We start from the raw sequence: 27,213 nt of genomic DNA, 5'->3' as shown, positions 1-27,213 counted from the left end.
CAGTATGGGGTCTTCATCAGGACTAAAGGGATTGTGAGCATATTGATTCTGGCGTGTATGATGTCCCAGATAGGTTGGAGACTTGCGCCGTTATATGGAATTTTGTGTTCTTCTTCAAAAAAGAACTGAAGGTTATGGTATTAGTGGAGTCCCAGTTGAGTTGGAGACTTGCGTCGCTGCGTTAGTTTTGGTGTTCTCCTCCGAGAGGGGAGCAAGGAATGGGCGTCGTTGTCAGAACCCGTCTTTTGGACTCGCAGATATGTGGTTCAATCTCAACCCAAGATGAAGCCCTAATGTACGCATATTCGTCATGGTCTGAGAGGGTCCGATTCTGGCGAGACAAAATGGCTGCCACAGTGCCGTGGTGCTGTGAGGTTGACGCTCTAGTCGTTTAACCTCGTTTTGGTGCGGAGAGTATGAACGGAGCGCAAGTTCTAGAAACTACGCACTTCACCTGAACCGTTAGCGAAGACGAACCTGTGTGCGTAGCTCTGGTGATTCCTAGAATCCTTAGTCCTAAGATATCCTGGTTGTAGTACTCCATTTGCGTTTAGCGCGAGTGTCGAGGAAATGTTGTTACGGCGTATTAATTCAAACGCGTAATAACCTTCCCCATTTCCTAGTCCGAGTTTTCCAGTGATGAAGAAAACCCCCTGAAGTGTCGACGAAGAGTGTAGCGAGCAATTGTGATTTCCTGAGAAGAAGAATTCCAACGTTGAAGAGAGTCAGTCAGCGAACGGAAAGCTAAGTGACAATAACTAGTGTTTGGCCAAACTGAAGATATTCACAGTAACATAAATAGTATTTTCAAGTGAGGAGAGACTTATTTCTTGAACCTTGTGTGTGAAAAGAGAAAAGAAAGATTTCATGAACTTGTTCTCCTTGAGTCTATCGCCTAAGGAAAAAGACTATATATAAGTAAAGACTTGCTCAAAAGACGCTCTATTAATTGCAGCTTTACAGAAACCCAAATACAGCGTCATCGATAGCTAGCGAAGTAAGTATGCTCAGTGAGATTCAGCTCTAGAATGACCATAGAATAGTATGAGTAAGAATCTAACCCATTCACTATTGTCTCCCTATGCAGTAACTACTAGCTAGACGAGGAAACCAATGTCCCTTAAGAAGAGAAGCAAGGTCCAGGAAGAAATAAAGTGAGTTGACATAAGAACCCGTGAATATCAGAGTCAGAGTAGCCAAGGGAGGGAAAACTAATGGTGTGCTCCTATTTCAGGTTTCTAACACGCAGACACCCTGAAGGAAGTGGTCTGAAGAAACTTTCCGGACCAGTCTCTTCTCTGTTTGTTATTTTATCCACACCCCCTTCCCGGAGGATGATGTAGGGAGGTTCCACTAGACCTGCCGACATCGTCTCTTGGGATTCGGGTATTAGCATCTAGTTCCCGAGCCTGACATCATCTCTGCTCCTGCGCAAGTGAGAGTCAAGATTATACATACCAGGTAATGCTTGGAGCTCTGACAGAGTGAAGTGCCCAAGTATCTTTTGCGCCTGAGCAGAGATGGCAGAAGGAATAGATGTTCAATCGTTAGGAACAATCCTAGACGCAATCCACAAGGAATTGGGAGCAGTAAGAGAGGAGAACCAAAATTTAAAACAAGAAGTAGTTAACACCCGAAAAGAGACAGCCGAGTTAGCCCTGAGATTACACCGAACTAGTAGTTTAGAGCGAGAGGCCATGAACCCAGTGTTAGAAGCGACAAATAGGTCAACAACGCAAGTTATTCACTCACTGTCTCCAGTTATCCCTCTAGCCGTCCCTGAAAGGTTTAACGGGGATCCACAGAAGGCTCAGATATTCCTCTCACAATGCTCCTTACATTTCCTTTGTCGTCCGTCCATTTTCCCTGACGCGCAGTCCAAAGTGGCCTTCATTCTCTCATATCTGAGCGGGGATGCAGCGGCCTGGTCCATGCCTCTAGTCACGAGAGAAGACCCGCTGCTGAGGAATTTCAAAAATTTCAAACAAGAATTTCTTCGAATATTTGACCGTAGGAGAATCTCCCAGGTTGTGGACAATGAATTACTTTATTTACGACAAGGTAATCGAGATTTAATAGCATATCTGGCGCAGTTCAACAAGTTAGTGGTGGAGACGGACTGGCCGGAAAGCAAGCGAGCAGCAGTTTTTTATCGTGGTTTAAGAGACGAGCGGAAGGACACGTTAGCCCAAATTCCGAATCGCCCAACGGAGATATCGGCCCTCATCGATTTAGTTCTAGAAATAGATTTTCGTCAAGGGGAGCGAAGAGGAGAAAAGAAAAAGGATTTCCGAGTGGCCATTCCTAGGTTCGACAGGGCACGTTCTGAAGGAACGAGAACCTCTGAAGCGACATCAGGAATTGAACCAATGCAAATCGGAACCATCAGAGGACCACTAACGAAGGAAGAAAAAGAAAGAAGAAGGACGAATAACCTGTGCATATATTGTGGTTCGAGTGGGCATTTTGTCCGAAACTGTCCGAAGAAGCCCAAAGGAACATTCAAGCCGAAGGAAAACTAGCGGCACCACCCGTGGCTGGAGTTGAACGGGTGGGTGCGATTACAGAAGAGACTCCAAAGGAACACCATGTGGCGAACACCTTGCAAGCGGCGGCTCCACATTTGATTCTGTCTATGAGAGTGATGTTCCGATCGACGGTCCTAACCGAAGTCTCAGTAATGATAGACTCAGGAGCGACGGGAAATTTCTGTGACTTGCGTTTTGCGGACAAGGTGGGAATCCAAGCAATAAAGAAAGAGAAGAGCGAACCAGTCCGCGCCGTAGATGGAACCAATTTATCATCGGGACCCATCGTGAGCCACACGGAGGTGATGGAACTGATTACCGCAGATGGCCATCGTGAACAGATTCAATTTAATTTAATCGACGCTCCACAGTTTCAGTTAATTCTTGGATTGCCATGGCTCACGGAGCATAACCCTACGATTGACTGGAACTCCAGAACCGTTCTTATGGATTCAAATTACTGTTGCGAGAACTGTTTTGTTTCAAGAACAATCGGAGAGAGGATAAACCCAGCTCACGCCTTGAGTCTTGTGGAGCATTCTGTGTGTGCCATTGACACACACCAGATCCCAGAGGTGTATAAGGAGTTCGAGAACGTGTTCAATGAAGTGGAAGCGGAACTTTTACCTCCACATAGAGCCTATGACTGCAAGATAGACCTAGAACCGGGAGCCAATTTGCCATGCAGTCGAGTGTACGCGTTAACGGAAAAAGAACACCAACATCTGAAGGAATACCTGGACAAGTATTTGGCAAATGGTTTCATCCGACCATCACAGTCACCTGTCTCATCGCCCCTATTTTTTGTGCCAAAGAAGGAAGGAGAATTGAGAACGTGCATCGATTACAGAGCAATCAATAGGATAACAAAAAAGAACAGGTACCCCCTGCCTTTGATATCGGTATTGCTGGATCAGGTCAAAGGAGCCCAAATCTATACAAAATTAGACCTGCGAGGGGCCTACCATCTAGTCAGAATGCGAGAAGGAGATGAATGGAAGACGGCCTTTCGGACTAGATTCGGGCTGTTCGAGTACCAAGTGATGCCCTACGGGCTATGTAATGCCCCAGCTGCCTTCCAGCACTTTATCAATGATGTCTTGAAGGAGTTCATCGACCAGTGCGCCATTGTGTACATTGACGACATCTTGATTTATTCCTCCGATGTGATGAGACACCATGAGCAGGTGAAAGGAGTCTTGAGAAAATTGCAAGAAAACAAGTTGTTTGTAAAATTGGAGAAATGTGCCTTCGATGTCTCTCAGGTCGAATTCTTAGGATTTGTCCTTTCCCCGTCTGGCATTTTAATGGATCCAAAGAAGGTAGAGGCGGTGACCACCTGGAAATCTCCAACGAGTGTGAAAGAAGTCCAAAGTTTCATTGGGTTTGCCAACTTCTACAGACGATTCATCAGTGAGTTCTCCGGAAAATTTTTACCTCTTACTAGACTATTGAGAAAAGGAACGAAATTTGAGTGGTTGAAAGAATCCGAAGAGGCCTTCCAAGCCTTAAAAGAAGCCTTTACTACAGCACCGGTACTGCTTCATGCTGATCCATCGGAACCGTTTTACGTAGAGACCGATGCGTCAGACCAGGCGCTGGGGGGGGGGTTCTGTCGCAGCGTCACAAGAGCACAGGTCAACTGCATCCTGTAGCTTACAGATCTAGGAAGCTGACCCCGGCAGAAATCAACTACACCATCACCGAGAAAGAACTACTGGCTATCAAGGATGCTTTCAAGGAGTGGCGGCATTACCTGATGGGAACACAGCATCAAGTCACCATATTTACGGATCATCGTAACTTGAAATTCTTGAAATCTGCCAGAACGCTCACGCCAAGACAACTTAGATGGTCCTTGTATTTTGCAGATTACAACTTTGTAATTACCTTTCGTCCAGGAGCACAAAATGGGAAGGCCGATGCGCTTTCCAGATTGGGCACCGAGTCTCAGAGAGCAGCCATAGATATTCAACCGATCATCCCAGAGAACAAGTTTATTGGGGCCACAGTCTCGATCGATATCCAAGAGGCCATAGCAGAAAGCATGAGTTTGGAGGCTATGCAGGATTGGGTTAAAGAAGATCCTAACAGAACGATTGTTCGTCAGTTGCCATATCAGGGGAAGGCCTTGTACGTGCCAACAACGGAGCTGCAGCAACAGGTGATGCGTGAATGCCATGATGATAAGCTGGCCGGACACAAGGGAGAAAACAAAACCGAAGAATTGGTAAAGAGGCACTATTGGTGGCCTGGAATGTCAACTGATATTGAGAGATATGTTAAGGCTTGTGAGGTCTGCGCTCAGGGAAAATCTGAACGACAAGCCCCAAAAGGGTTCTTGCAACCCCTACCCACCCCTCCTTATCCTTGGCACACAGTGACTCTTGATCTCGTCACTGATTTATCTTTGAGCAGGGGTTTTGACACCATTCTAGTGGTAGTAGATGCCTTCTCTAAAATGGCCCACTTCATAGCCTTAAAAGGAACTCCGTCAGCCAAACAATTAGCAGATCATTTTAGCTCCCAAATAGTCAGGATCCATGGCATACCCAAGGTGGTCATTTCGGATAGGGGTACCCAATTTATATCCCATTTTTGGAGGGCATTTATGAAAGGTCTAGGTACTGAAGTTAGGTTTTCTACGAGCTATCACCCAGAGACTGATGGGCAAACAGAAAGAGTGAACCAAGAGCTGGAACAATACCTCCGACTATTCCTCCTGAAAGAGGAAATTCAATGGGCAGATTACTTGTGGTCGGCGGAATTCGCCCATAACAATGCAAGAAATAGTTCCACAGGTTTCTCCCCCTTCTTCTTGAATTATGGGCGACACCCAAATGCATCAATTCGACAAACGGAAATTGCAGTCCCAGCTGTCAAAGACTTGGTTTCTCAGATGAGTCAAATCCAGCAAGAAGCAGCAGACAATCTGCAAAAGGCTAAGGAGAAATATAAGACTTATGCAGATAAGAAGAGACGTGCTAGTCCTCCACTGTCCGTTGGAGATAAGGTGTGGTTGAACACAAAACATCTGAGACTGAAAGGAAATCGAAAATTTCAACCCCGCTTTATTGGTCCTTACCCAGTGGAGAAGCAAATTAATCCAGTTACCTATCAATTGACACTCCCTCCTAAGATGAAGATTCACCCTGTCTTCCATGTCTCCTTGCTTAAGAGAGCATCTGCAGGACTGAGAATGCAATCACCCCCTAAGCCAATTCACCTGGAGACGGGAACGGAGTTTGAAGTGAAAGAAATCCTGGATTCTAAGGTCTCCAGAGGGAAACTGTACTACCTCATCGATTGGAAAGGTTATGGGCCGGAAGAGCGATCGTGGGAATTGGAGGAAGATGTTCACGCTCCCAGATTGATCCATTCCTTCCACCAACGCTACCCTTCCAAACCCAGACGGAAGGAGCCTACCTTGTTGGGGGGTACTGTCAGAACCCGTCTTTTGGACTCGCAGATATGTGGTTCAATCTCAACCCAAGATGAAGCCCGAATGTACGCATATTCGTCATGGTCTGAGAGGGTCCGATTCTGGCGAGACAAAATGGCTGCCACAGTGCCGTGGTGCTGTGAGGTTGACGCTCTAGTCGTTTAACCTCGTTTTGGTGCGGAAAGTACGAACGGAGCGCAAGTTCTAGAAACTACGCACTTCACCTGAACCGTTAGCGAAGACGAACCTGTGTGCGTAGCTCTGGTGATTCCTAGAATCCTTAGTCCTAAGATATCCTGGTTGTAGTACTCCATTTGCGTTTAGCGCGAGTGTCGAGGAAATGTTGTTACGGCGTATTAATTCAAACGCGTAATAACCTTCCCCATTTCCTAGTCCGAGTTTTCCAGTGATGAAGAAAACCCCCTGAAGTGTCGACGAAGAGTGTAGCGAGCAATTGTGATTTCCTGAGAAGAAGAATTCCAACGTTGAAGAGAGTCAGTCAGCGAACGGAAAGCTAAGTGACAATAACTAGTGTTTGGCCAAACTGAAGATATTCACAGTAACATAAATAGTATTTTCAAGTGCGGAGAGACTTATTTCTTGAACCTTGTGTGTGAAAAGAGAAAAGAAAGATTTCATGAACTTGTTCTCCTTGAGTCTATCGCCTAAGGAAAAAGACTATATATAAGTAAAGACTTGCTCAAAAGACGCTCTATTAATTGCAGCTTTACAGAAACCCAAATACAGCGTCATCGATAGCTAGCGAAGTAAGTATGCTCAGTGAGATTCAGCTCTAGAATGACCATAGAATAGTATGAGTAAGAATCTAACCCATTCACTATTGTCTCCCTATGCAGTAACTACTAGCTAGACGAGGAAACCAATGTCCCTTAAGAAGAGAAGCAAGGTCCAGGAAGAAATAAAGTGAGTTAACATAAGAACCCGTGAATATCAGAGTCAGAGTAGCCAAGGGAGGGAAAACTAATGGTGTGCTCCTATTTCAGGTTTCTAACACGCAGACACCCTGAATTAAGTGGTCTGAAGAAACTTTCCGGACCAGTCTCTTCTCTGTTTGTTATTTTATCCACACCCCCTTCCCGGAGGATGATGTAGGGAGGTTCCACTAGACCTACCGACATAGTCTCTTGGGATTCGGGTATTAGCATCTAGTTCCCGAGCCTGACATCATCTCTGCTCCTGCGCAAGTGAGAGTCAAGATTATACATACCAGGTAATGCTTGGAGCTCTGACAGACGTGCATGCCGGAGTCAATCCTCGGCGGAATTCCGCCGAGGATTGACTCCGGCATTCACGCAGCCGGTGTGACTGACCTACACCTTTTTACATTAAATCAACGTTGTTACCAAGCACGATGCCCATTCCTTGCTCCCCTATCTTTTCCCCTCACCTTTTCTTTTGACACCCACGGAGCACTCTATTAAGTAATTACTAGATCAACTGTATTAGTAATAACTTTGTTTGTGATGAAATGAGAAATTTATCATATGTGAGTGAAATTAATATTACTGCATGAATTAAATTCAGTCTTTTGAAATTTCTTTGATTTTGTGTACCACTTTAAGCATTCATTACTGAGTTTGTTTAATGAAATGTTATACAACCGACCATTTTTCTGCAATTACACTTTGACCCAGGTCGGTGAGTATCAAGGGTTGACCCCGTTCTCACTTACCATTCTGTGTGACGTGGCCTCACCTATTAAATTTAATAAAGATGTCTTTTGATATTTCAGCTTCTGTGCCAAGTTCTTTTGTATTAGTGAGACCCCTGAGAATGAAGATTTCAGTTCTTCAGATGGCACGGCCAACGCGGGCTTCATCAGAGAAGTGACTTTGTAATTGTAATTGTAATTGTAAAATAGTTTTTATAGAGCGCATGCTATCGCTCCACGGAGCATCTTGGCGCTGTAAAAACCGTAGCCTAGAATGGTGGGCCGGATCCTTTCTGTGGGAGTGATCTTGTCAGGAGACAGAAAGCTACTGAGGAGGACAAGACAGAATTCTACTAAGAAGGTACTCTGTGCACAGGGATTCTGGGGGATTCTTCGTCTCTGCAGCCCAGTGTATTTCTGCTCTTCCTGATTTTGATCCTCCACATGATGTCACTCCTGACTGAGAACCTTTTTGGCGTGAGTATTATAAAAAGACTGTTAGGTCATGTAGAACTTGACAGTTAGAATTTGGATAACCTTTTGATTAGTAAAAGTAAGAGTTAAGTATAAATGGGTCACTCCCAGTCCTTTGTTCTTTGGTTATGTGGTTCTTTGCTTAGTTTGTTTGGTCCTTAGTTTTATTTGAAGATTGCAATTTTCAAAAACCGAGGGTCTTGTATATTTACGAGTGTATCAGTAGAGATAACCCCTTGAAGTTTGAAGCTAGATTAGTGAGCTATAAAATGCCTGATCTTAGCAAATTTGGAAATGTAACTTTGGAACTTTGGAATTTGTGTTGGCCAACTTTCGGATTTGTATAGGTTTGTATATGCAAATTGCAATTTGTGTAGGCAGGTAATGAGGAGCTATTTCTCCATTTGGTTTAGTTGAACGGTGCACGTACGAAAAGTACATTAAGCATTATTTTGATTATAATATTGTATATTTTGCAATATTTTGGGCATGCCTGTTTGAAAGCTCACATAAGAAGAATGTGTTGCTTTATTTGGAAGGTACCATGTTGTGATGTGAAGTAAATTAGCCGGCTTCCCTAAGGGAATATCTAAATAGGTTTAGGTATATAAACATATTTCTTCCTTGGTGATTTTGTATCCCCAGGGAATTAAAATATGGACATAATACATACAAGGATCCTTCTTGGACATACATCAGTCTGTTGGTCTGTTTTTGCAGTCTTTTGGAACACAATTGAGAAGCGTTTCTTGTAAATATGACTTACAACTAGTATTTGCAAATGGTTTGGTTTAAGTACAGTCTGCGGGTTGTCCGTTATTTCTGTCCTGAGTATTGGTTTGTGGTTTAAATGTGTGTTTAAATGACTCTGTGGTTTTCCCATTAGTGCAATTTCTTTAAGTAAATAGCGTTGGCGCTATTTATGAAAATGCATGGCTAAAAGCGCGCCATATTGTGTGTGACCCCTTTCTGTTTGTCTGAAATGAGCTCAAATGTGTGATGGTGTTGTTCTTGATGTTTGCAGTCTATTAAGCAAGATGTCTGAATGTTTAAAAACTAAAATGTAAATTTGCATTCAAAAGGAATAAAAAGCCCAAAAACGAAATTGGGTGTTTTGCAAAAAAAATAAAATAAACCTACAGCATTTTCCTTACATACATTGTGTTAGGTATTAACAGGCAAACAGATCAGCTGAAGTAAATTCCTGCTGAACTCAAAACAATATAGAACACGCATTGATATGTTTTAGTTTGAAAAAGACTGACACTTAGAAACAATCTAAATAAACAGGAATATTTATTCAGTCAGGATTTTGCCCTCAGTTGCACGGGTGAAATTTTGCATTTCAGAATGTTGTTTTAAAAAGTTTCTAAAACTAAGGTTCATTATTTTGTATTATAGGAAGACATTTTAATTAAGGGTTTTCCTCTCTTTAAGCATTTCTGTAAATATATTCTTGGCTCAGTTCCTAAGTAATAATTAACCCATGTAGTGAAAGAAACAGGTAAAAAGAAAGAAACCGTAACAGATGCTGAAACAAGATAGGGCAAGTGCAAGGAAACTAAAAGTTAACGATGTCTTGAACATTGATTGGCAATCTCAGATAAAGATCAATCAGGGAAATTGGTTTTGCAGGTCAGTTTCGGGTGAAGAAATTAGTTTCTTACAGTTTAAACTGGTTAATGTATTCATGACCTGGGGAGGCCAGGCCACTTTGTTCGTCAGGCCTACGTGGCACAGAGCAAAAAAAAAAGAGAAAAGAAAATGAAGTCAGATTCGAGGAATTACAGACCCTTAATATGTGGAATTCTCAAAACTGATTGGGTTATAAAAGTAAGTGCTACAAAATTCGTTTTTTACTATTCATGAAGCTTAATGCTTATACTGTGACCTCCTAGCATTATAATTTAATTTAAGGTATGGTATACTGCATAATGAGAACATTAGCATATAAAATTTCACTTGACGCAGGCGTAAAAAAACCATTTTTCTCAGAATTTGCAGGAGATATGTTAATATCCAATCTCTGCAATTTGTAAAGAACATTCTGAGGATGATTAATATGTAACATTATTATAGGATATTTATTTTTAAGTGCCCCAAATAGCAAAGTCGAATTTGGGTAAAATCTGGGCATTTTTGCCATTTACAATAGCTTTAAAAGTGCTTTAGGCTTCAGTAAATGCATACATTTAGGTATAATACAAATTTGCAGGTTGTTCCCATTTGGGTTTCCTTTTAAATAGGTCAGTGGGCCAATGTGCCTGGTGCAGAGGTTTGAGTTTAATATCAGGGTCGAAGGTTTTAACTTTTGCTGGACCTAAACTGAGACTTTCATCCTTTTAAGGTTGATGAAATGAGTACCATTGCAAACAAGCATTTGTTCTAAAAACTGGTATGTGTTATTATGTTCTGTGAATTATTCACAGTAACTGTTTTAATAGAAATAAATTGTATCTCCTAACAGGAGTCATATCTATATCATGTGTTTTTAAATAGGGTTGGTTATTGCAGGTTAGAAAGAGTTGGGGAGGGTTTTTTTGGGGTCTTTTTTCAGCCTTAGAGTGAGGAAGAGATTGAGGGCTGAGGAGCCCGCAAGGCAGATTTTGACTTTAAGGTCAGTGAGGTAGGATAGGAGTAAGTGTAAAGAGATGGAGAAATTATTGCTTGGAAAAGCAGGGCCTCAAAGGGTGTTGGCGCACGGGCCACGCAGAGTGTCTGTGAAAAAGTTTTTGGAAAGTTAAAAAGGTTTAGCATGTTTTCAAAAGATGGTTGTTACAGTTGATATTTTGTGTGTTATGTGCAGAAATGTTCGTGCGTTTTACATATTTTTGCACTTTATCCTTTTATGAATTGTTCCTGCTGGTCCTGTGTGTCAGAAGCGACACAGTTAACTGTGTTTGACAGCCAAATGTCCACTAACTGGTGATTTGCTGTCAAAAGGAGGGTGAGAATTTTAAGCCTGACAAATTAAGCAGGCCTGAATATTCTGTTTTGGGTTGCAGGTTCACAGTGCATAAAAGTGCATGCAATAGTGTTGTGTGTCACCGCTTATTTACATATGCTATTGTTTTGTCTATTTTTTTTTGTGCTAGATATACAGCGCGTATATCTGATGGCTTGGAATATGTGTGTTTTTTGTTGGTTTTTTGCGCTGATACTAAATTTCACAGATATGCTTTTTCATGCTGTGAACAAAACAAGACAACACTTCACCAGAGTATGTCAAATTTGGCTTTAATGGTATTTGAAGGAATATAAAAACGAGATATACAGAATCAAAGTGTGTCATCTAGTCACGCTAATGTCCTCTTCCCTTAAAGGAACAGACAGCCCTAAAAATTATGTATCCTGATTGGACGTAAAGATAAATTATAGATTTTTGACTCTTGTACATGGTGACCTAATTTCTATATTACATTAGTCAGTTTTGTTCTGCTTCCCAAGTAGTGTATGGCTTTGTACCATAAAGGAAACAAGGCTTCAATTTTACCTAGTCCCATTTTCCTTTTTTTCCATATTCCTATCATCCAGTTAGCCCATTTATTGTTGAGGTATTGTTCAGGTTCTCACTTCCAGAATGCAGTGATATACTAGGGACCCCCATATAAGCATGGGCGGAAAATCCGTTACGCTCGCGGATTTTGCGGATTTTCGGTAAATTTGCAATCTGCGAACTCCCGCGAATTTACCGAAAATCCGAAAATCCGCGAGCGGCGGATTTTTCCGGGGGCAAAAGTTCAAAACTTGAAGCCTGGCCTGTTGTAACTATTTTAGGATGGCGCCGGCAAGCTGCCAGCGCCATCCTAAAATAGTTACTAAGTTAGCTTCAACAGGAAGCTCTAATAGATAAAATAAAGCAGCTGCTCGATTTTATCTATTAGAGCTTCCTGTTGAAGCTAACTTAGTAACTATTTTAGGATGGCGCTGGCAGCTTGCCGGCGCCATCGTAAAATAGTTACAACAGGCCAGGCTGCTGAACTGATCTTTCTCTGACCTTTTATGCACACAAGAGGCATGTGAACTCGCATGGAAGCCCAGCACGTTTGGCCCCGCGCACACACTCGCGGTTTGCACCGTCTTCACGCCATTCACCCACTATGATGGACAGCTCACTCAAGGGACCCCTGCGCCCTTCGGGGCGATTGCATAGTAACACACACATGGTCGCTCGAACTAGTTGATGCTCAAATTCAGTGACTCATTCATTAGCCCAAAAACAATCGTGAGCGTCTTCGAGGCTGGACAGGTGTGCCTCTTCCCAAATCTACCGTGGAAAGTCAGCTGTGATGCTGGGTAGAGGCCTTTGCATCCTTGACTTTCATGAGCGCAATCCCCGTGCTGTTCCTGTGACCAGGAGCTTCTTTCTCTTCATATTATTGTGTTCGCACGGGTTGCTGCAAGTTCGCACGCGTTTTGTACAATTTCGCAATTTGCGAAATTGTACAAAACCCTCGCGAACTTGCAGAAACCCGTGCAAACATAAAAAAATCCGCAAATTCGCGAGAATTCGCGGATTTTGCGGATTGCGAGTTCGCAAATCCGCAAAATCCGCGAACGCGAGATCCGCAAAATTCGCCCATGCTTACCCCCATATTGTGTATAATTCCCTTTTGGATGACCAATCTGGTTTTTAAACTTTTCTATAGGCCTACTCTGATGTTTTTCCAGTCTGACTGTTAGGGTAGTGATGGACTGGTTAACTGACTCAATACTATAGTAAGACAAGTTTTCCATCTCAATAGGAGACACCTTACGTTTTTTTTTTAATATGACAAATTCAATGCCTATTCTAGTTTGGTTTTTAGGTCCTTTTTTCTGCTGCTTTAATTTTGGATGGGCCAGATGTATTTTAAATAATGGAAATACCACGACTCTCTAGTTCTTGTCTTTTGTTTCCACATTTTTGATCATTAGCTTTTGTATTGCATAGTCCCTGAAAATCTGTATCATGTAATTTCTATTTTGAAAATGTTTTAGATAAGGAATTTAGGAACACCTATATGTAATTATTGAGAGAAAAAATGTGTTTGCCCCATTAGACAATGCCACTATGTGTGAGAACATCCATTCAGATAGAATTCCCATGTAGCTATCTACCCTTAAATGATAGAGGATATGCTCTCATATGGAAACCCAATTGAAGAAATCAGAGGCACTGTTTTACTTATTGCCTTTGTTTTTGTATTGCCTTTGAGAATGACAGATTGCAGGCCACTTGCTTGCAGTCCCTTGTTATACAATGAACTGTTTTTGTACTTAAATTGAAGAAAATAACTGTTACATTTCCTACGTCACTAGGTTCTGCGGGATCTTCCAGAGTCAAAGGAAGAATGATACCCTGCAGAACGCTAATTCTCATCAGTGTCAGCTACAGATGATGGCTACATACCTTGGCCCTCCAGTCCCAGCACCCAGACAAGCGATTGCCAGCTTGCCATCAGTGATATCTCCAACTATTGTACTTGCTTCATCAGAAGGCGTTGAACATCAGGAAAGAAGGAGGAGCTGGTTTTGCCACAGAACCAGAATTTCATGGAAAAGCGAAAGAGAAGGATTCTTGTTGTTTGAGGCTTCAGTTTTCCACCCACCTGTCATGTGCTGGTTAACCTCTGACAGTGTGCAGTCCCTTGAGCCCCTTGGCCTGAGTTTTGGCCACACAACCCCTTTTCCTTTGCTCCAATGGAAGTGCATTGCACCGGAGGATTTGAGATTGGCAAAAGGCACTACATTATGGTGCCCATGAAAGAGCAGCCCGAGTATCCTCTGACACTGAATAGAGAGTGTTGGAGCCTGAAAGTGTTGCTGAGAGTGACAGTCTGTTGCTCTTCCCCAATTAATAGTACTTGGGTCTGCATGAGATGGTCTGTGCTCTTGATCAATGAAGAGCACACTACCTGTAGTGCCTGCAGCACAGAAAATATTGGTGCACTTCCTTGAGACATTGAGACTTTTGAATGAGCTATGAGTGTTTGCCAGGAGGGCACTCCAACGGATCATAAAAGGCCTGAATGAAGAGGCCCATGCAGAAGAAAACAACAGAAACAGGATTTGAAGGACAATAGAAGCCTGCCAGAAGAGGCTTTGACGGACTCTGGGTATTTCATGTGAGCTTACATAGAATGGGTGTTGGGAGACTGATTCTTGTTTTGCTGGCATTATTTTAAAGTACTATTCTGTTTAGTAAAAGCAGAATAAAGTCCATTTTCTGTGGAAGAATATCCCCTTTTTCACATCAGAGCGTTGATGAGGATCACCACTGTTTCACCTGAACATGTGATGGGTTACTGAAATACATAGGAGCCATAAAAATGTTACTACATAATTTTAGGATTTGCTTTCTGCTTAGATTTGTGAAAAATTATAATCCTGTTTGTAATAGTGGTCATTACTTTCTTCTGCTATCTAAATGTTGAATGTTTTGTTCTTTTTGTATTCCTGCTGATAGCTTACATATATCTGTTTTTATGGAATGAGTAGAATGCTTGCCTAAGCAAGGAATTAGGATTTGCCTGTGTAATGTTATGTTATGTTATGTTACGAGTTTGTTGGAGCGCGACAGATGCCCCAGCAACGGGGCGTCCTGGCGCTGAAAAACCATAGCATAACCTACTGAAAGGGAGGGGGGAGGCTGAAGGCTTAAGGCAGTGGGAACAGGTGGGTTTTAATTGCCTTGCGGAAAGCGGACAGATTGTCAAGGCGACGGATGTTCGGGGGACCTAGGGAGCGCAGATTGCGCTGGGGAGTGTAGGGTAGTAGAAGCGGATGGAGGAGTACAGGGCCATCAGTTTTATGGATTTTGAAGGCAGTGGTGAGGGCCTTAAATTGGATTCTAGCTTCCATTGGGAGCCAGTGGAGTCTTTGTATGGTGGCTCTAGCAGAGCATCTTCTAGGAAGGCCGACTATAGCCCTGGCAGCAGAATTCTGAATTAGTTGAAGCCTTGTTGTCTCAGCATTGTTAGCGCCTAACAGTAGGACGCTAGCATAGTCCAACCGGGAGAGAATGATAGATTGGACTATGAGCTGACGTGTTTTGGAATCGAAGAAGCTGAGAATAGGATTGAGGCTTCTCAGCAGGCCCACACACGTAGCTGCCACTCTTTTGGTGTGGGTTTGGTTGCTCAACGAGGAGTCCAACCAAACTCCCAGGTTTTTTACCAAGGTTTAAGGGGGAGTAATGGGGCCCAGCAAGGAAGGCCACCAATGGTCGCTCCAACAGCTGGGGTTCTTACCAAGGAGCAGCACCTCAGTTTTTCCTGCGTTCAGTTGTAAGCAGTTACCCGTCATCCAATGGGCGACTGCTGCCAGTCCATCCCTGAATCTCGCGGCAGAGGTTGAGGGGGCCTCAGTGAGGGTAATCACCAGCTGTGTGTCATCAGCGTACAACACCAGCGTGAGGTCCCATTCGCTGGCCAGTGCCGCGAGAGGCTGCACATACAGGTTAAAAAGGGATGGACTGAGTGCCGAACCCTGCGGGACTCCTTGGCCGATAGAGTGAGACCGGGAGGTGAACGGGGGTGCTGAGACTCGGAAGGATCTGCCCGTCAGGAACGAGCAGAACCATTCGAGGGCTAGGTCACTAATCCCTATATCTTCCAGGCGTTTCAGCAGGATGTTATGGGAAACCGTGTCAAAGGCTGCGCTGAGATCGAGCAATGTCAGCGCAGCACTTTGACCGGCATCTAATACAATGCGAAGATGTTCGGTGGTGGATATAAGGGCGGACTCCGTACTATGTCCTGGCCTGAACCCGTGCTGGGAAGGGTCCAGGATGTTATTTTGGGCCATATGGTCTGCTAGTACGGTGTTAGCATGGGCTTCTGCTAGTTTGGACACCCAGGGGAGCAGTGAGATGGGCCTATAGTTCTCCGGCTTTGTGGGGTCTAGGGTCAGCTTTTTGATTATGGGGGTGACCCATGCTTGTTTCCAGCAAGTAGGAACAATTGCCGAGGAAAATGAGAGGTTGAGGAGTGTGGCCAGAGATGGAAGAAAGAAGTCCAGTGCCTCTAGAAATTGAACCGGTCTCATGGGATCTGAAGGGGCGCCGGATTTAACCTTTCTACAAAGTTTAACTAGATCCCCATGGGAGATTTCAGGTAGGCATGAAAGTCTGGTGCCTTTAAAGGGAGAGTTGGAAGAACTAATGTATTCAGAAGGGTTCGGTGAGAAGGTGTTATAGATTTTCCTTACCTTTTCAATAAAAAAGGTGGCGAGGTCCTCACACTGCTGTGTGGAAGAGATACACGAGGCAGGATTGCCCCGGTTTTGCAGCTTTTGAACCAGTTTAAAAATGGTTTTTGAAGGGTTGGAGCTGGAGTCGATTTCTCTGGCGTAGAAGGATGCGCGGGCCACTCGTATAGCTTTATGGTATGATTTTAGTTTGGACAGGTAGAGAACTTTGTCCTTGTCCTTATAATCCTTTCTCCAGTTACGTTCTGCTACTTTGCATTCCTTTCTTAAGAGTTTCAGATTTTCATTATACCATGGGTTAGAGGGGGTGCTGCGTCCTCTAGTCCATTTGGCTGGTATGAGGGTGTCGAGTCCTTTAATGATCCAGTCCTGAAAAGAGGCATAGGACGTATTAATGTCATTAGTGGTTACGAGGTTGAGTTCTCCTAGGATAGCAAAGAGATCCTTATTTTGGAGTTTGTGCCAGGGCCGTTTAAGACAGGAGGGAGGCGGATCATTATTGGGCTGAATGTCAGCTGATAGCACAAATTTAATGAGAAAGTGGTCAGTCCAACACATAGGTTTGGGTGGATCGGCTCTGGCCTCCGGGATATTGGTAAAGACAGGGTCAAGTAGGTGACCAGCAGAGTGCGTAGTGGACTGGATAAGAGGGATCAGCTGTAGGGCTGTTAGGTCCGCCAGGAGGTTTCTTATGATGGGATCCGAAGTGGAGTCAAAGTGGAGATTAAGGTCTCTCAGAATAGTAAAGTTGGCGGAGGTCACAACCAGGGCATGGGCTGCCTCTAGGAGTTCCTCCGTGAATTTAGAGGTGGGCCCTGGGGGTCGGTAGATAAAAAGGCCTGAAAGGGAGAAGTGAGGGCTAGTGGTGATTTTGAAGTGGGCGCACTCACATCCCGCAATGTCTTCCTTCAGAAAGGAGCAGGAGTATAGCGTTCTATATATAACAGCTATGCCACCTCCCCTAGCGTCTCTATTGATGGATATCATAGAGAATCCATCCAGCAGCATGAGATTTGGAATGCTGGTTAGCTCATCCTTGAGCCAGGTTTCGCAAAGGAATAGTATGTCTGGGTTCTCATCGGTCAATAAAGTATTGACCTCAGGGTGGTGCTTTACCAGGGACCTGACATTAAGTTGAAGAATCGTGAGCGGGGTATGTTTTGTCATACTGGCTTTGTGTCCAGGCAGGCAGGGAGGTCTGAGGTTCTTTAAGTTTTGACTGCATCTTACATTTGTCATCAATTTGTGTTGCCTTTACACAGGCTGCTCTATTCATGAAGTGTTTCTGCCCTTTGGACTGCAACGTGTAGAAACGCCCCCCCCTCTGTTCTTGCTTTGAAAGCAATCTCAGACACTAGCTGGCCTAACTGCATACAGACATGTTTTGCCATTACTGATTGACTTATAAGTGCTGTATTTGATTGACTTATGGGTTGGGCAGAAACACGACGTAAGGGGAACATTCTGGTTACATGATGTTTTTCTATTGGCTAATATTTTGCAGATCTTGTATGTCCATATTAGGTATTTTGTATGCTTGCAGAAACTAGGACTGCCCCTTTCTTTGATGCTGAGTTTGTAATTCTAAACATATAAAAGGCCTCTGTGTTTTGTACTTTTTAGACCACCTCATTCGGTTGCTGCGGCTTCTGTGTGACGTGGCCTCACCTATTAAATTTATTAAAGATGTCTTTTGATATTTCTGCTTCTGTGCCAAGTTCTTTTGTATTGGTGAGACCCCTGAGAATGAAGATTTCAGTTCTTCACAGGTGACCTGTGAGCACCACCGTGCAGTTTCGGCTTAAGCCCTGCATGGCCTCCAGTCATCAGCAGAACAGACCACATTTGGTACCAACCCCCAGAGACTGGGCACAGGCCCAGGGATGGAAGGCCTGTGAGGCCAACCCAGCCTTCCATCCTAACGAGTTCGGCAAATTCCACCAAGTACCAGTGCTGTAAAATTGCATAAGTGCAGCAGGAAGCGCTGTGTCAGACTGCTACTTCTACCTCCAAGGGTGCACCTGCTTCCCTCCACTTCACCTCATGCAAGCCCATGACATCTCTGTAAAATCCTAGCAGTGCTGTCATTCTGAGCCCCCTCTGCTATCATGCACCGCATACAGAGTGTGGTCCAGCGCCTCGGACCGCGCTGCAAAGAAAATCAAGAACTCTAACGTCATGCAATAAACATCATGTTCACACTACTGGCTTCCATTTGCTTACCGAGTGTAGTATCTAGTGCTGTGTACAAGCGGCCTAGTGGTTTCGGGTTCTGCATTAATGTAGAGCCTGATTACTAAATCTTCACCACCTTGCACCCTGTGGTTGGCATTTGTCCACCATATTTAAAGGTCCACCACTATTCTTCTAACGTGATCTCAGTCTAACGGCTCTCCCTTACCTAATAAACATGATGTCATATCCACCTATGACAAAAGTTCTAGCTTCATGCAATACATTCTTATTTCAACCTAAGCCATATCACCTTCATACTACGACTCGTAGAAACTATCACAATCTTGCTTTACCTTAAATGCAAATGCATCCCAGAAGCTCCAAGCTAAAATGTGCAGAGAACTGAGTGCGGGCAGGGGGAGGGGTGAGCGGAAATGCACGGAGAACAGAGTGCGAAAATGCACGGAGAATGGAGTACGGTCGGGGGGGGTGCAAAAATGCACGAACAAAGGAGTGCAGGCGGAAGTAGGGGTGTGTTAAAATGCATGGAGAACAGAGTGCAGGCGGGGGAGGGGGTGCGAAAATGCATGGAAAACAGAGTGTGGGCGGGGGAGGGGAGTTGCGAAAATGCACAGACAAAAGAGTGCGGGCAGGGAATGGGGGTGCGAAAATGCATGGAGAACAGAGTGCGGGGGGGGGTTCAAAAATGCATGGAGAACAGAGTGCGGGCGGGGGATGGAGGTGCAAAAATGCACGGAAAATGGAGTGAAGGCAGGGATAGAAAAAAAATAATAAACCGAGCGCGGAGTCCCTGAAGCGGGTGCAGCGCGCCGTAAAAAGTTCGAAATTAAAAAACAAGAACAGAAATTGAAATGCAAATTATGATAGGCAGCAGCCACCTTCACCTGTGTGTGCTGTGTACCTTGATTAAGTAAATAGTTCTTGGAGCTGGAAATGAAAGCTCCTGAGTTCAGACACAGTAAAAGATCCAGTCCTGATGGGCCATCCAAAAGGAGACAGGGCGGTAACAAGGAGCGATTAAGATGCCTCATTTTCAATTGGAGGCCAGCGATTACCATAGACCATGATGCCAGTCGATGAAAAATAGGAGCGGGGCTTCCACCCCACTTCTAAAACATACCCTACTACAATATGCCTCGCAGAGCGAGCAGTACATGCGCTGCAACGCTAGGTCTGCGAGACCTAAAAACAAAGTATTTATATGTACCAAAACAGTTAAGAAGTCGGAAACATAACAAAATATATATCCCACTCTAATTTATGCAAATACAGACACATTTAATTAATAAAATCACACAAAAACAACAGAATTCCAACAAGGGGAACAAGAGATAGGACATTTTTAAGTTTAAATTAAAATAGTTTCAAAAAGAGTTAAGCGCCAACACAGTCATCTAGATGGCATGATCAGTACCTAGGCGCGATTTAACCACTTGGCTGCTAGCCCTTTTCTTCCCCAGTACTGAGCCCTTTTTTAGCTAATTTGGATAGTTCATGCTTATTGACTCCCTCACATATTTTGCAAATAAGGTATCCACAACAAAATTGTGCCCTTTTTCTAACATCCTAGGGATTCTGAAAGTACCCAGGGTTAGTAGATTCCCCAGGAAGGAATGGAGAAAAGAGGCAAATAATAGGTACATTTTAAAGTTTGGGGAAAAAAAGGCTAAAGGTGCTCTGGAAACAAGTGTATGTTTTTTTCTAAAATGGCATTACCAAATAGGTTACTATGCTAAAGTCACAAATTTCCCAACTTTCAGGAACATGCAGAGCTGAATAAAAACATTTTTTACCACAGATTTGGCATTTTTTAAAGAGGTAGCCCTTTTTTACAATTTGTTGTTCTCTCAACCTACTTTCAGTTTATTTATTTATTTATTTTATTTTAAAGGTTTTATATAGTGCTGGCTAGACATGGAGGCATCAGAGCTCTTTACATGAGCATCAGATCATAGTAACATGTTACATTGTTACAAAGGTTACACAGTTATTAGAGCATGGCAACATAGTTACTTGTAAGGTCAAGATAAACAATATGCACAAATACGTAAGGGGAAAAGCAGGCAAGGGGAAAGATTCAGGGGATGGGGGAAGGAGCTGGGGAAGTAGACAGGTGATGAAGGTGGGGAAGAGGAGGGGAGGGTGATGGACACTGCATGGAAAGAGGAGGGGAAGGGCGACTGGGACACAAACTGGTAGACGAGTCAAAGCAACGTCCAAAGTCCAGTAAGCTGTGATCCCAGGGGAAGTGGTATCACTTCCCTATCTCTGTTGCGGGAGGCTTCCCTTACCCAGTGGACTCTCTCAGAAGGGTCTCTGAGACTCCAAGGCCTACATACTGGATCCTTCCTCAAAAAGGGGCGAGGGAGTGCTTTGGCAAGGGGTGCCATACCATACCTCAGCTGTGAGTGGCTCCCTTGGCGCAGTGGACTCTCTCAGCGGGTACGCAAAGACTCCAGAGTATAAATATTGGATCTTTCCCCAACAAGGGTGCTTAGTCAAAGGGCACAAAGGACAGGGGGCTAGGCAGACTACAGGCAAGGTGCAAGATTCAGGGTAGAGTGGATAGGAGCTAGGAGCTAGGGAGGTAGACAAGGAGAGAAAGAGTACTAAATGGGAACAAATTTAATTAATGAGTTATTATATAGAGCTGGCTAGACCCGATGGAATCAGAGCACTTTACATGAGGGACAATAATGTTGCAATTTACATCAGTTAAAAGTTACATAAGTATCAAGAAAAGCATTTAAAGAACATAGGGGACAAGGTGAATGGAAGCTCATATGCCTCAAACATATACCTATATAAAAAGATATTGATGTGTATGTGTAAGATGTGTATGTGTGTGTGTGTTAATGTTTATATACATATTCATATATGGTGAGAGAATGTGTAACATAATTAATACAAAATATTTACTTTTCATTATATTCATTTTTTTACACTTTGATTTATTATCTATATATTGGTTTTCATAGTATTACAATTCAATATTACAAATTTAAAATCCCCAAAAACACATTTACCAAAAATACTATAAACATTAAAATAAATATTAAAAAAGTACAATATAATTAAAAAAACAATTAATGCTATAAAATCTATTTAACCAATATTATAAAAACTATTGGACTCTAATAACATTAAGTAAACTGTTCCCATTCCATTGTAAGAACAAGCATTTGCAATGCAATAGGTCTCGCATTTGCAAGAGTTTAAGCTATTGGCATTGCATTTATCGATTTTGCTATTTAACCATTAAATAAAAGGCATTGTCATTTACAACGCCAATACCTCAAACTCTTGTAAATGCGAGACCTATTCAAAGAAGCAGCCTCCATTGTCCTGGCTGCTCGGAAAGTGAAAGCGAGCATGGCACTCTAAATGTTGCAGGAAAGCATGTGGTGCCTGCAGTAGGAGAAATTCATAAAGAAGTGCTTAAAGACTAAATAAGACAAACCGTGTAACAACAGAAGTAAAAGGGCCAGCCCTCATGGGAGGCTCCACCTAAAAAGACAGTCACAATGCTGAAAACAAGTATTGGCGAAGCCAGGCATTCAAGGATTACCTTCCCAAATATACAAGACCAGAGTGTATTTTCAGTTTGCATATTTTTAAGAATCCTGACAATACCGGAGCACTGCGGTCTGATAACAAGGGGGCCACTTTCCCTGAGCCCAAACCTGGGTAAGACACCTGAAATCCTCCAGTTATGAGGCAGACTAGCAGGCAAGGTGCAAGATTCAGGGTAGAGTGGATAGGAGCTAGGAGCTAGGGAGGTAGACAAGGAGAGAAAGAGTACTAAATGGCAACAAATTTAATTAATGAGTTATTATATAGCGCTGGCTAGACCCAATGGAATCAGAGCGCTTTACATGAGGGACAATAATGTTGCAATTTACATCAGCTAAAAGTTACATAAGTATCAAGAAAAACAGTTAAAGAACATAGGGGACAAGATGAATGGAGCAAGGAAGGGAAAGGGGATAGGATAAAGGGGTAAGAGGAAGATAGGACATAAAGACGAGGGGAAAATCTGCCCAAGGTCCGGCTGGGTAGGTGACGGCAGGGAGGGGGAGTCCACAACCCATCTCCTCTTTAGCTCCACCGGGCATCAGCCAAATCGCTAGGTCTCCAAAGTCTGGGATAAGTTCCACGGGATCCAAGTCCTGAGTTTCAGTTACCGTGATGTCTATTAGTATTGCATCAGAGAAACTTTTGACAGTTTGTATGATCGGTACAATCCAATCCCTGGTGCATTGCCAGGCTATTTTTGCCCAATCTCTCCTGAATGTTGGATCATCCAGGAAGATCCTTGGTGCATACGCGTTGCCATTGTCGTTTTCACTTTCCTCCTTCCGTCTTTGTAATAAGCAACAAAACAGCTCAAACCTTTTCTCCATTCCCAAATAGGTAGTGAGACAAAGGGTCCCCTGCCCACGGGTTCTGATTTGCGTTGTATAGACAGAACAGATGGCTACAACCATGGCAACAAGACCAACCGTGAAACCAAATACAGTTCCACAATCCCTATGCCCAAATGCCACCACCAATGATGTATGGATGGAATCCGCTATATGCGCCACCACATCCTCAATTTATGAATCACAATCAATGATTCCCTTTTTTAGGGTACGGCCGCAGATGAAGATGTAAGTGCCGGAGACAAGCACAGGTACACTCCGAAGACAACCAGGACCAAGGAGCCAACACCAGGAGCATGACAAGAGACCAACAATCAGGAGCGAGCACCAGCAGGACCTAGTGACCAACTATTCAAAACATGAATTCACACACACAGAGAGCTAAGTGCTGAACAAAGGACTTGGATTTGTCCCCACTTCCCGCCTGGATAAGTTTCGCCTTCACTATGAGATGGCAGAGTTCTTTAGAGAAGTCAAACTCAAGGCCTTCTTCACCAACCAGTCCACTAAAGAAAACACCCAAGAAAACGGAGACACTGGACTCAGAACAAAGTCCAACTTCCTCCCCCCTCCTAACACCACACCAGTAGAGGTTGCAGCTTTCGAACAGGCGGTGTTTAAAGATATTGAAGCTCTGGAAGAAGGAAAAATATTCAAATACACCAACAAGATGGAGCTGAATGCTATAACATCTCTAAGAAATAATGAGAACATCATAATGAAGCCAGCCGACAAAGGCGGAGGGATTGTACTCCAAGATAAAACTGGCTACCAAACGGAATGTCTCCGCCTCCTGAGCGACAGACGAAACTACCAACCCTTGCAAAACAATCCAACAGAGAGATTACAGATGGAAATTCAAGCAATTGTGAAAGAAGCAGAGGATAATGGACACATTACCAGGAAAGAAGCACTGTTCCTCACTACTTCTACAGGGAAAATTCCCTATTTCTATAAAATACCAAAAATACACAAAAACAAAATACTCCACCAGGACGCCCAACAGTATCTGGCATCAGGTCTGTTCTAGAACCCCTTTTTAAATTCTGTGATTTTTACCTACAACCAATTGTACAGGCAACAAGCCCCTACCTTCAAGATACCAAAAACCTTTTGGGTCAATTAAAAGATCTAACTTTCAACCCAAACTCATCCTTCTTGGTAAGCCTGAACATAGAAAGCTTGTACATCAGCCTACTGCAAGATGACACACTTAATGTACTTGAAGCTCCTTAAACACCATCACATGGGAACACAAAACACCAAAATTGTTCATCATAACAGGTGCAAGTTTGGCTCTAAAGGAAAAATGACTTTGAGTTTGAGGGCCAAATATACTTACAAACCTATAGTACTTTTATGAGTAGCACCTTTGCCCCTAGTGTGGCAGGGTTGTACATGTACAACTTTGAAATGACACATTGACAAAACCCACCCATATCTAACATAATTTTCTATATAGATGCCGTGTCCTGCATCAGAGCTTCCTGTGAACACACCTGAGAGAGGAGGACGTTGCGCTGCAAGTCACCAAGGTACGTCTATTTAATTTTTTTTATCCCCCGGCCCACCACCCTCGGGATAAGCCAGTCACCACTGGACTGAACCTGCTCTTAGAAGCGGGAGTCCCTGGTTGAAACACACTAGATTAGCAGAGCTACCGTTGACCTCCTATTTCCAATGGGGTAAGTAAAATCTGGATTTCATCTCCAGTAACACTGACCTCTAAATGTTACAACCTGAAGATATATCATTGCTAAATGAGCACAGACGAGTAAACCATAATCATTGTGGCATCTAATTAAAACCCAGGAACAATTGGTGAAAGTAAAATAACATGCCTTACCATAACAACTCCGGCCGTCCTTACTGAGAATATAACCATGGAAACAGCTACAGACTGGCGCTCCGCTGATGAGCAGGCAGCTTTGCTCACACATTGCTAATACGCAGGAAGATGATGCTGGGGACGGAAAATTAGCATACAAGTCAGCAATTGTGAGTAATTACTGAACTGTGCACTTACCTTGAACTGCACTTGCAATATCATTTCTAGGGTTTCATAATTTTAAAAAAACCTATGTTTTCAGATGGAAATTTGACAGGGACGTTCTGACGTTTTCTGACCTGATACTACTTAATTTTTCACAGTCCATTTCGATTTGTTCACAATTTAGACAAAAATTCAAATTCTAATGTTTGATTTTAGTTTTGTTTCACTGAATTTTTTTTCTTTTGGTTACAATTAGCCTAAAAATATATGAACTTAGATTCAGTTGGTAAGAAATGTTTGACAGGTAATTGGATCTAAATATGTGTTGCTTTGAATGATTATGTTCTCGTGTGGCTCGGATGGAGTGAAAGGTTTTAGCCTACTTTGGTATTAGAAGAACTTGATTTTGTGAATGGTTTGGCTTGGCGGTCTAGCTGGATGATGGCTTGGGATATGTTTGAGTTTGGCTCGTTTACTGTAGAGCGTATTTTGACCTAGCACATCCAAATTTGAAAAGTTTTGGAAAAGTTCACTTGTGGACTAATTTGCAAAACAATGTTTAATTTTTGGTTCGTCTAGCCTGAAAATATTTACGTTTAGCTTGTACTTAAAAATGTTTCGCCTGAGGGCGAATTAGCCCGATTTCTCGCAGAGTTACCACCCATACCGGTGTCGGACAAGACCAAGAAGGCCCTAGATGCACCCCTCACAGCAGAGGAGCTGGGAGACGCTCTGGGACAACTCAATGCTGGCAAGGCCCCTGGCCCGAATGGCTACCCGTGTGAATTCTTTAAAGAATTTCATGTACAGCTGGGGCCACACTATCGCCAAGTGCTGGAGGTGGCACGTGCACGGGGTATACTGCCCCCAGACTGGCGCCATGCCGAAATAGTGGTCTTTCAGAAGCCTGGTAGACCTCCAGATAGCCATGACTCATATAGACCCATCTCCTTAATCAATATTGAGGCTAAGATATTGGCCAAGGCTCTGGCGAACCGCCTGGCTCCACATATCACAGACTTGGTCCATTCGGACCAAGCAGGTTTTATGCCCCACAGGGCAACGCGACATAATATCCGACATGCACAGGCGGCGATCGACGCTGTTGGGGCCTTAGGGGACCAGGCGGCGTTGTTGCTGGCCGATATCAACAAGGCCTTCGACTCGGTTAGCTGGTCGTACCTATTTGCGCTACTGTCTTGGCTCAACCTAGGCCCAGTCTTCCTGTCATATGTCAAGCTCCTCTATACAGACATCACAGCCTCGGTGCGGGTCGCCGGGGCGGTGTCAGAGACATTCCATATTGGCCGAGGGACCAGACAGGGATGCCCTCTTTCCCCCTATCTATTTGCACTGGCTATGGAGCCCCTGGCTGCAAGAGTGCGCCGTGATGCGCTGATACGGGGCTTTGTGTGGAATGCCACCCTGTCGGATAAGATTGCGTTATACGCGGACGATGTCCTCTTCTTCCTTACCGATTTGCAGCGCTCAGGCCCACATGTCCTAGAGGTCATGCAACTGTTTGGGGAAGCATCAGGCTTGTACCTAAACCTACATAAATCCACCCTATGGGTGCTAACAGGAGGCACGGTGACAGATCCCTGGGCTTCGGGATTGCGAGTGGCCACAGATGGTCTGAAATACCTTGGGGTGTTTCTTTCAGACTCGGTGGACACTGCCTGGGAGCGTAACCTGCTGCCCGTCTGGGAGCGGGTCCAGACGGATGTCAAAACTTGGTCTCGAATGCCCTTGTCAATCTTTGGCCAATCGGCTATTTTCAAGATGGTTGCGCTCCCGCGTCTACTCTACCAACTACAGAATCACCCGTATCCTATCCCACCCCAGTGGTTTAGACAGGTCAACTCAGTGCTGGGTCGCTTGCTTTGGGCTGGAGGTGCCGCCAGAGTGGCACTGCGTACGTGCTTTTTGTCCACCTACTGTGGGGGCTTGGCCACCTCGGATCTGCAGTCGTATTACCAGGCAGCTCATCTCCTCATTCTGAACGAATGGTGGTATGGTGACGGTGGGGATCCGGCCTATGCCCTGGAACGTACTTTGATGGGCGATAACTCGCTCCACACCATCCTATACTCACCCCGACTGCGTCGTTCGCTGCCGAGGGTTACTAAAATTGTCTTTGCTGGATGGAGACAGGCCTTGCGTCGCATGGGCTGGTGGGGCAGACTGACTGCGGAAACACCACTGTGGCGTAACAGTATATTACCTGAACTGTCTAAACTATCAGGCTTCGATGGCTGGGACGCAATAGGTATCTCGCAGCTGGGCCAAGTGAT

The 27,213-nt window shown here is 43.9% G+C and overlaps 1 protein-coding gene across 1 annotated transcript in view; it reads right to left on the bottom strand.

Moving 5' to 3' along the window:
• LOC147731106 (uncharacterized) overlaps positions 1 to 27,213 on the bottom strand; it is a 485,394-nt gene that overhangs the window by 435,142 nt on the left and 23,039 nt on the right. Inside the window, exon 4 of the mRNA XM_086956073.1 lies at positions 24,773 to 24,889. Within this exon, the coding sequence (XP_086812199.1) occupies positions 24,773 to 24,889 (117 nt within the window). The remainder of the gene's footprint in view (positions 1 to 24,772; positions 24,890 to 27,213) is intronic.

The sequence above is a fragment of the Lissotriton vulgaris genome, chromosome 2_1, assembly GCF_964263255.1.
Source record: "Lissotriton vulgaris chromosome 2_1, aLisVul1.2, whole genome shotgun sequence".
Taxonomy (NCBI): Eukaryota; Metazoa; Chordata; class Amphibia; order Caudata; family Salamandridae; genus Lissotriton; species Lissotriton vulgaris.
Note: the sequence above shows the minus strand (reverse complement) of the source record. Positions and strands in the feature narration are given on the sequence as shown.